Consider the following 8,576-nt stretch of genomic DNA (forward strand, 5'->3'; position numbering starts at 1 on the left):
TCTGAGCTTAAACACGTAGAAATGGTTTGAATGGATCAGACAAAAGCTTCAGCAGGTATGTTAGCGGCTGTCGAACATCTGTGCGACGTGGAACGTAAACACGACACTCTGCCATGTGCTCCACTATCCAGCTGCAGAGAGGCCGAGTGACGGGCCGCACTCTCAACATGGTGACGACGGCGCCTGGGAGGCAGCAACGCAATCTAAAAAGAGACTTTCACTCTGTGTGTGTGTGTGTGTGTGTGTGTGTGTGTGTGTGTGTGTGTGTGTGCTTGCAGTATTGTGTTAGCAAAGTAGCTCCATTTTCCACGCCCATGCTTTCTCCCAGCGGCCTCCGGGACATTAGCAGCATCCTTACAAGAGGAGGAGGAGGAGGAGGAGGAGGAGGAGGAGGAGGGGGAAGAATGGAAGGAATGATAAAAGAGAGAAAGAATATGGATGGATGGATGAGGGCAGAAATAAACTGTGATAAATATAGTGTATCTGGTAAACACAGGGCGTAATAAGTGTGTGTGAGAGACCAAACAGTGAAATTGTAAAAAGAAAAAAAATAGGTTTGAAGTGGCTACTGTGTGTGTGTGTGTGTGTGTGTGTGTGTGTGTGTGGGCCTCATACTGGTTATAGTAAAAGAACTAAAACCACAAAATAATAAGAAAAATACTCTGTTTTAGCGACTGATAGTAAGAAAAGTGTCCCCTGTGACTGTTCATCAGGTTATTGATCCTCATCATTCATGGAAAAGCAGGATTTTACTGTTGGAGTCGCTTCAGTTTGAACTATTTAGTATCAGACTGCAGCTGATTATCATTCTTATTATGCCAGCAGCCCAAACTTCAGTATTATTAAAAGATAAATGCTACATAGTAAAATTATTAACAGGAAAAATGGCAAATATTCACATTTGAGAAGCTGCAGCCATGAAATATTTAATAATAATCGTCTCAGCTCGACTTGTATATATCATATGTTGTTGGGTAGTTTAAGTTATATTAGTTTTGAAAGCAAAAATCAGCAGAAGTGAAGCTGAAAGAAAGAACTGAAGTGTAAGCGCCTCAGATTTGGAGTCAAATACAGTTTTAAAGTCTTTAAATCTGTTTTTCTAACAGTGTTGAACTCAAGTCTCAAACCTACAAGATGCTGGAACGTTGAATTAAGCCGTAAACCTTATTTATCGCAGCATTAAGCACAAATTAAAAAAAAAATTAAATAAAAAGACTAAGATAAAAAGAGTAAAGTTACATTCCACCTAATTTTCCTCCCTTAAGCTCTATTGAAACTGCTCTGTTGCTCCGGGGGCGTCCATTTGCCTCCACTAATCATCAGTTAGGTCTGCCTTCTCTTTATAATCGGCTACAGCTGCTGTCTCCCTCCTCTTCCTCCCTCTGTCCCTCTTTCCCCATGACAAGTTAATGAGGGAGGTCCAGTGACCCCCGGCGGGGCGCTAAACACCGGCTAGCAGACAGCTAAACGCTAAAATAAAATAAAAAAACAAACTCGTGTGTCGTTGCAGCGAGGGAACAATGAACAAACACCATGTCGGTAATTAGAGAGAAGGGGGAGAGCACTGAGGGGGGAGTAAAGGAAGGAAAAGAGAGAGAGGAGGCCTAAAGCATGCAGGGAGGTTGTTATGTGCCTACATTTTACTGGACTTTACTGTATGGAGGGTTTAAAGGGCCAAAACTAAATATATAGATACATAAATAATTAAATACATGTATATTTTTATGATTAAATGTGTAAATAAAGGTATAATTATATAATTAAATATGCAAAAACATTAATATTAATGTATTTATTTGTTTATTTACACACTCATATGTTTGCATATTTATTTAATATATATTTATTATACCCTATGGATAAATAAAAGTATACATTTATTAACAAATGTGTGGAAAAATGTGAATACTGCTAAATAAATAAATATACAAATGTATGAATATATAAATAAATACGTTAATAAAATAAATTATTAATTTATTTATACATTTAACTATGTATACATGTATCTAATGATTCATGCATTTTATATATTTAGTTTTGGCCCTTAAAACCCTCCATATTTCTGGGTCTCCAGAGGAAACATCATGTAAATGCAGACCTCCTGCTGATTTGACCTACAACAGTGAATTACACCAACTCTCATTATACAAATGTCCTTTGAGCTAAGTAACAGAGAAATTGAGCCTCACCTCTTGCCGTAGTCCCCCGAGCGTCCCTGGAGTCCAGTTTTAAGAGCTTTTTAAATTAAAAAAAATCCAATCATCCCTCTCACTCCCGCTTTAATTCTCCCCCAGCAAAAGGTTTTAGGCGGCGACTTCTTCAACAAAGTGTGCGGCCATCTGAAGCTGCTGGAGAAAGAGTACTTCGGCCTGGAGTTCAGACACCACAGCGGCAACTACGTAAGAAACTCAAACATGAGTAAAGAACTTTTTTTTTTTACTTCCTCTGTGTCATGTGACCTGTGTTTCTGTTGCAGGTGTGGTTGGAGCTGCTGAAGCCGCTGGCCAAACAGATCAAATGTGAGTTCCTCTCTCGGAGGTTTAGCCGAGGAGGAAAAGGTTGGCGGATCAAACGCCACATTGCCGTCATGTTTTCCACCTTCCTGCCTCGGTGCCTGTAACATTTCTTTGTCTTTGTCTTTTCCTTTTTGTCAGACACCAGCGATCTGTTCTTCCGCTTCATAGTGAAGTTCTTCCCACCGGATCCTGGACAACTGAAGAGAGGCCTCACCAGGTAACATGTCAGGGTAACAACGAGTAAAAATCCACATCCACAGTGTTCATTGTCCTCTGGTGTTCTACTAAAACCACCTTTTAACACATAAAGTCAATGAATCATACATCTACTTATTACATGTGTGTGTGTGTGTGTGTGTGTGTGTAGGTATCTTTTTGCCTTACAGATAAAGCAGGACTTGTCTAACGGCAGTCTGACCTGTCATGACAACAGCGCCGCCCTGCTGGTCTCTCACATACTGCAGTGTAAGCATCAAACCCACATGCTGTCTCTGAAATATAAAGACGAAGATGTATTCATCAGTTTATCTGCTGTATATTTACTTCTACTCATTTTTCAAACCCTTCCTGTTGAGTGAAAACCACGTATCCCCAAAATCTGGTGATTTTCAGAGTGAATATTTGTGACAAACTGAAGAAACCTGAAATCTCTTGGATCAGCTGGAGATCTTCTTACTTTTTAGAGATAACAGCAGCACATACAACACCTGATGACCTTATAAACCACGATGCTGTAGATTAAACTTCCCAAATACACATAAACTTTAATGCAGCAGTGATATTAATCCAGAAACCTCTGATATAAAAGGTAAAAACAACGACAGGGAACATTTTACTGCAACATGAGTGCTTTTACTTCTAAATACTTTAATTACTGCAGGATGTTAAATTGTAGTGGAGTATTTTTAAAGTACTTTTTACTAAAGTAAAGGGTCTAAATACTTGTGAGCTAGTAGTGAGCGTACGAAGGATGAAAAATCTCCTTTCTCTGGGGAAACAATCTTTTACTTTAATCAAATGAAGCCTGGACACAGCTGGTTTACATGTACACGCTGTGTTACCTGGAGTGTTTTGATGTTTGCGTATGTTGCAGCAGAGCTAGGGGACTTTGACGAGGAGCTGGACTGTCACCATCTAGAGATGAAGCAGTACGTCCCCAACCAGGAATATCTAGACCACAAGATCATCAAGTTTCACAAGAAACACAGGTACACAAGGAAACTCTAAGCTCTCTGCGGTGTGGGGAAACACAGCCACCAAAAGGGGATAAACATATTGAAAAAGCTGTAAAACTTCCTCCCATCCATTGATTCAGTCCTCTCTCTCTCTCTCTCTCTCTCTCTCTCTCTCTCTCTCTCTCTGCAGAGGTGTGTCTCCAGCAGACTCTGATATCCACCTGCTGGAGGTGGCGAGGAAGCTGGACATGTACGGTATCAGGCCTCATCCCGCTCACGACGGGGAGGGAATGAGGATCAACCTGGCTGTCACACACTCGGGAGTTCTGGTCTTTCAGGTATGTGGTCTGCCGTGCAGATGTTCAGGGTATCCAGAGGATGCATCCTCTTCACGCCACACGGTCTGGCTCCAAGCTATATAACAGAAATGGTGACCCCATACGAGCCAGTTGATCATTAGCTTTGGAAAGACCTGCCTGAGGAGATCAGAAAGTTATTTCAAATCATTTTTACAGACTCACTTTTACACTTTTTATTACCTTGTATTGCTTTTTATTATAGTTTTTATTCTGTTATGTGTATATATTCATATTTGTAGTCTTTAATGTTTTACTCTTTTATCTCTGCTGGGTCTTTTTCTTCTTTAAATTCATCTTAATCCTTCTTTTGTTCGGCCTCACTGTTCATTTGTCTGCTGTTTTGTTAATCTCTGAGAATCCTCCCAATCAAAGCACTTTGCAAAATCTGGTTTTGAAGGTGCTCAACAGATCAAGTTATTACTATTACCATAAAAACTTTTTATCCAGTGGCACCAACAGATCAAAAGTACCAACTACGTGCATCAAACTGATCAAATTCATGTCTGAACTAACTAGCTCCAAACATCTCACCTTAATAGACTGCTGTTTTGCTCTGAAGGACCTGTTAGTGGATCTTTTTCTCCTCTTTAGGGAAACACCAAAATCAACACGTTCAGCTGGGCGAAGATCCGCAAGCTGAGCTTCAAGCGCAAACATTTCCTCATCAAACTGCACGACAAAGTCGGGGTGAGGACCCACATGATCCTTCATGTGCTTGTTGGTGGCCTGAAGTCGTCTGACTGCATTTGTTCAACCTTGATACGTGCTGTTTTGTGTGTTTTGTCCATCCAAGCCATCGTGCAAGGACACGTTAGAGTTCTCCATGGCCAGTCGAGATGTGTGCAAGTCCTTCTGGAAGATGTGCGTCGAGTATCACGCCTTCTTCAGACTGGCAGAGGAACCGAAGACGATACACAAAACACTGCTGTCCAGTAAAGGCTCCAGATTTAGATACAGGTGAAGCACACATCCCTCGTCTCTAGTCTTTAGTGTCGTTTTACTGTTGTTCAAACGTGTTGAGCACAAAATACTCAGTTCACAGCGCCAACAGCGACCTGTTCATGTCTTTGTGTCGACCTGCAATTAGCTCAAGTACCGTGTTGTGCAAAACCGTAGCTGGTTACCTGCAGCAGTGTTTCACCTGAGCACCTGATTCAAATGATCAGCTCATCGGTGGTTTCTGAGATGTGATGTGTTGTTTTGTGCGGCAGTGGGCGAACCCAGAAACAGCTGCTGGAGTGCATGGGATCACGGGAGAAGAAGCCTTCGCACTTTGAGAGGTGAGAAAACATTTCACAAGCCACACCTCCATTCCTCCATTCACTCGTTCGTTCCACTCATTGCTTTTGTACTGTTGTGGAGGGATGTCAAACCCCAACAGGGTGCTAAATATCTCATCAAATATCTCTTGGGTACTTATTATTATTATTATTAGTAGTAGTAGTATTGTTGTTGTTGTTGTTGGGTGTTGTGAAGGAAGAAGACTTTAAAATCAAGCTCATCTGATTATAAGTAACTTGTAATTAATATTCAACCACCTTTCTTTGCTAACATTAGCTAGCTTAGCAGTCCTAACTGGCTTGTGCTAAGCTAGCTAGTGTTTTCAAGGATACAATTTCAGAAAACACCAGCAATTAAACCATTTAAAACAATCAGTGCAGTGGTAGAATAAATATAAGTTAAGTATAACGTAGATTAAAGGCGGTGTGGAATAACGTTTTGACTTTTAGCTTGGTAATTTGCAGACTAGCTTACGTTAGTGTCTTACCTGGGAGCAAGCGAAGGTGTTTTCCACACCGTTTAATCTGCATCCAACATCTCTAATCTCGTGTTTTTGGCTTCAGAAAAGCAAAAACTATGACACACCCCTCTAAACTTTGAGGATATCTGCAGTAACTCGTGTTTCAGTTCTCTGAGTTTGTTGAACAGACTGTGTATTTCAGGTGTTTAGCTAATAGATACAATAGAACTATAAACCTCACCACTGTCTTGATTAGGTTAAGGGTAACAGAATTATCCTGTGAAGTTCAGAAAGTGATTAGAAAAGAAATAAAACACAAGCTAACAAGTGATAGAAGTTATTTCTTATCATTTTTCTTTCTGTCTCCTCATTCAGGACTTACTGTCAGTCAGACTACGATCCCAGACAATGTCGCTCTTCTCCTGATCTCCTCACGGACGTCTCCAAACAAGTGATTAAAACTACCGTTCATCGAGTCCAGAGCCATTTTTACACATACCATGCATGTGCATAAGGAGCCGAGACACATCAATTAGCCATTTGATTGATAAGTTGATCAAGAGAAAATAAGTTAGCAACTATTTCAAGAAAGAAAAGCCAAATATTTGCTGTTTTTCTTGGTTTTACATTTAGTAAATTAAATATGTTTTTTGTTCTGGACTGTCGTTCGGACCAAACATTTGACAAACTTCATTGATCAAACAATTGGGAGGTTAATCGATAATGAAATAATCATTATTCGCTGCCCTAATAAAAAAGTACGGGCTAATGTTTGTGTGCTTTACCTCCTCAGATGTATGAGGACCCGTTCCCTCAGTCCAGTCACGCCCGGGCGGTCCGCAGCCAGGATGAGTTGGACCCACATCTCATGGAGATCAGTGGGGGAGGGGCTAAACGCAGCCAATCGTCTGTCGAGGTCACCCAGAGGTCACGCCCCCTCTCCCATGTCACTCCCCTCTCTCCATCTCTACACCAACTCGGCTCGTCGCCCAAGAAAAGATCTGCCTCCACGTCGGTCGTGGAGGACATGAGGGGGGGACGGATCGGGCCACAGCGCCAAGCCCAAAGGCTAGCCGGTATCTATGGCAACCGGTCACGCCGTCGGCCCAATCCTCAGCCACACCCTGATGCTGCTCAGCAACTGGTCCTTCTCTACCCAAACAGTCCCGCCTACCAGTATCACCCCGTCCTCCCAACGTTCCCGTTAGCTGGTTCCTCGCCCCTCAGCCGACACCCCTACTTGTCGGATTATGTTGCCGTTTCCTCGCTGGAGCGTTTCCCGCAGGCGAGGAGGCGGGATTATGTAACCATGGATGGCCTATCGCGGCCTTCTTTCTATCCGTTAGGCCACGATTCGCCGTCTATCTCGCCAATCAGGAGGAACCTCCGCCCCTGTGGCTCAGGCGGGCTGGGATTGGCTAGGGTTTACCAGCAGGGGAGCAACGGAGCAAGGCTATTGGGTGTCGGACATACGGAGGCGGGGCATTACAGCGACGACTCCAACTTCCTCCCGGGGCTGCCTCGCCGCGTGGCGAGCCAACCAGATGTCAAGTTTCAATTCTCAAGGAGCTCTAATCCCGCCTTTAACCCCGCCTCCGAGTTCCGACCCCTTGGTTACTACCCCCACCTGTCACGCCCCTCCAGACCCACCTACCTCCCACTGAACTCCTCCCCTCTGCCCGAACGACCCTCCTCGCTATGCATGATGGGAGGCACCACGGGAAGCTACAGCGATTCAGACCCAGAGGTTTTCTATCCGTATTACTGCCCACCACCCCCACTGGGGAAGATGGTTCGGTCCGTCGGACTAGCCAGGATGAGGTTTTCCTCTGGTAGCCTCCAACTGGATGAGGAGGAAGAGGAGGAGGAAGAGGAGGACAGAGCAGCGAAGGAGAGAGAAAGAAAGGAGGTGAAGGGTGAAGACGAGGAGAAAGAAAAGACGAAAGCAGACGAGACAAAAGGTGCCGCGAAGATTACGGAAGTCACGCTGTAGAAAAAAAACAAACGTAGACATGAAACAGTGCAAAGGTTCATGATGTGATCACACTGAAAACTGGCCTCCAGCACAGACCGCAGAGAAAACAAGACGACTGTGGTGGAAGTGGAGGCCTCATTTGAATGAGGAACATGTTGTCTTTGAGGTGTACTGGCAGATGAAATGTACTGTTTTTGCCTTGTTTTAGTGGAAAACCTCTGCTTCCTTAGCATCCACGTAACAGATACAAGCTAGCACAGTCTGGGGATTATTAATATCTGTAAAATTATCTCTACGTGCCCTTCGTAGCTGACAATCGAAGGTCAAACAAGCTGTCCTGGCCGCGGCTGTGGCACCTGACTTGGGTTAAGCTGCATTTTCTGTAGGAATCAGCGATTCAAGATGTTTTTCTTCATCAGGGAAAAGACGCCGAAACAGGCAACAAATGGTACGACCGCTGGGCGATGTGATTCATTTTTGTATGTGTGATGGGTGAAATTTCAACTTTATAAAGAAAACAGAGGTATAATAATGGCTAAAAATCCCACCGGAGGAGCTGTGGTGCGTTTCAGAAGCACATCAGCCCTCCGCTCCACTAAAGATATGCATCTGGTGTATTTACACAGCACAGAATCCTCTCAATTTTCAAAATAAAACACCCCGTGCAGACTTTCAATCGCACGTTCCACCACCACATCAATATCATTTTATAATCTGTGACTGTGGAAAGATACTTACTGTAGCTTAAGCTCAACAAATGTACATCCAAGAAGCACATTTAAACCAGAGAGAAGAAGAAACGCAGCC

General features: G+C 43.3%; 1 protein-coding gene across 1 annotated transcript in view; it reads left to right on the plus strand.

The window, feature by feature from the left end:
• LOC139223067 (FERM domain-containing protein 7) overlaps positions 1-7,787 on the plus strand; it is a 9,813-nt gene extending 2,026 nt beyond the window's left edge. Inside the window, exons 2-12 of the mRNA XM_070854993.1 lie at positions 2,298-2,402; positions 2,480-2,522; positions 2,658-2,736; positions 2,887-2,984; positions 3,613-3,727; positions 3,885-4,032; positions 4,645-4,740; positions 4,847-5,010; positions 5,265-5,333; positions 6,170-6,260; positions 6,597-7,787. Of these exons, the coding sequence (XP_070711094.1) occupies positions 2,298-2,402; positions 2,480-2,522; positions 2,658-2,736; positions 2,887-2,984; positions 3,613-3,727; positions 3,885-4,032; positions 4,645-4,740; positions 4,847-5,010; positions 5,265-5,333; positions 6,170-6,260; positions 6,597-7,787 (2,199 nt within the window). The remainder of the gene's footprint in view (positions 1-2,297; positions 2,403-2,479; positions 2,523-2,657; positions 2,737-2,886; positions 2,985-3,612; positions 3,728-3,884; positions 4,033-4,644; positions 4,741-4,846; positions 5,011-5,264; positions 5,334-6,169; positions 6,261-6,596) is intronic.
• Positions 7,788-8,576: the final 789 nt, after the last annotated feature.

The sequence above is a fragment of the Pempheris klunzingeri genome, chromosome 23 (assembly GCF_042242105.1).
Source record: "Pempheris klunzingeri isolate RE-2024b chromosome 23, fPemKlu1.hap1, whole genome shotgun sequence".
NCBI classification, from domain to species: Eukaryota; Metazoa; Chordata; class Actinopteri; order Acropomatiformes; family Pempheridae; genus Pempheris; species Pempheris klunzingeri.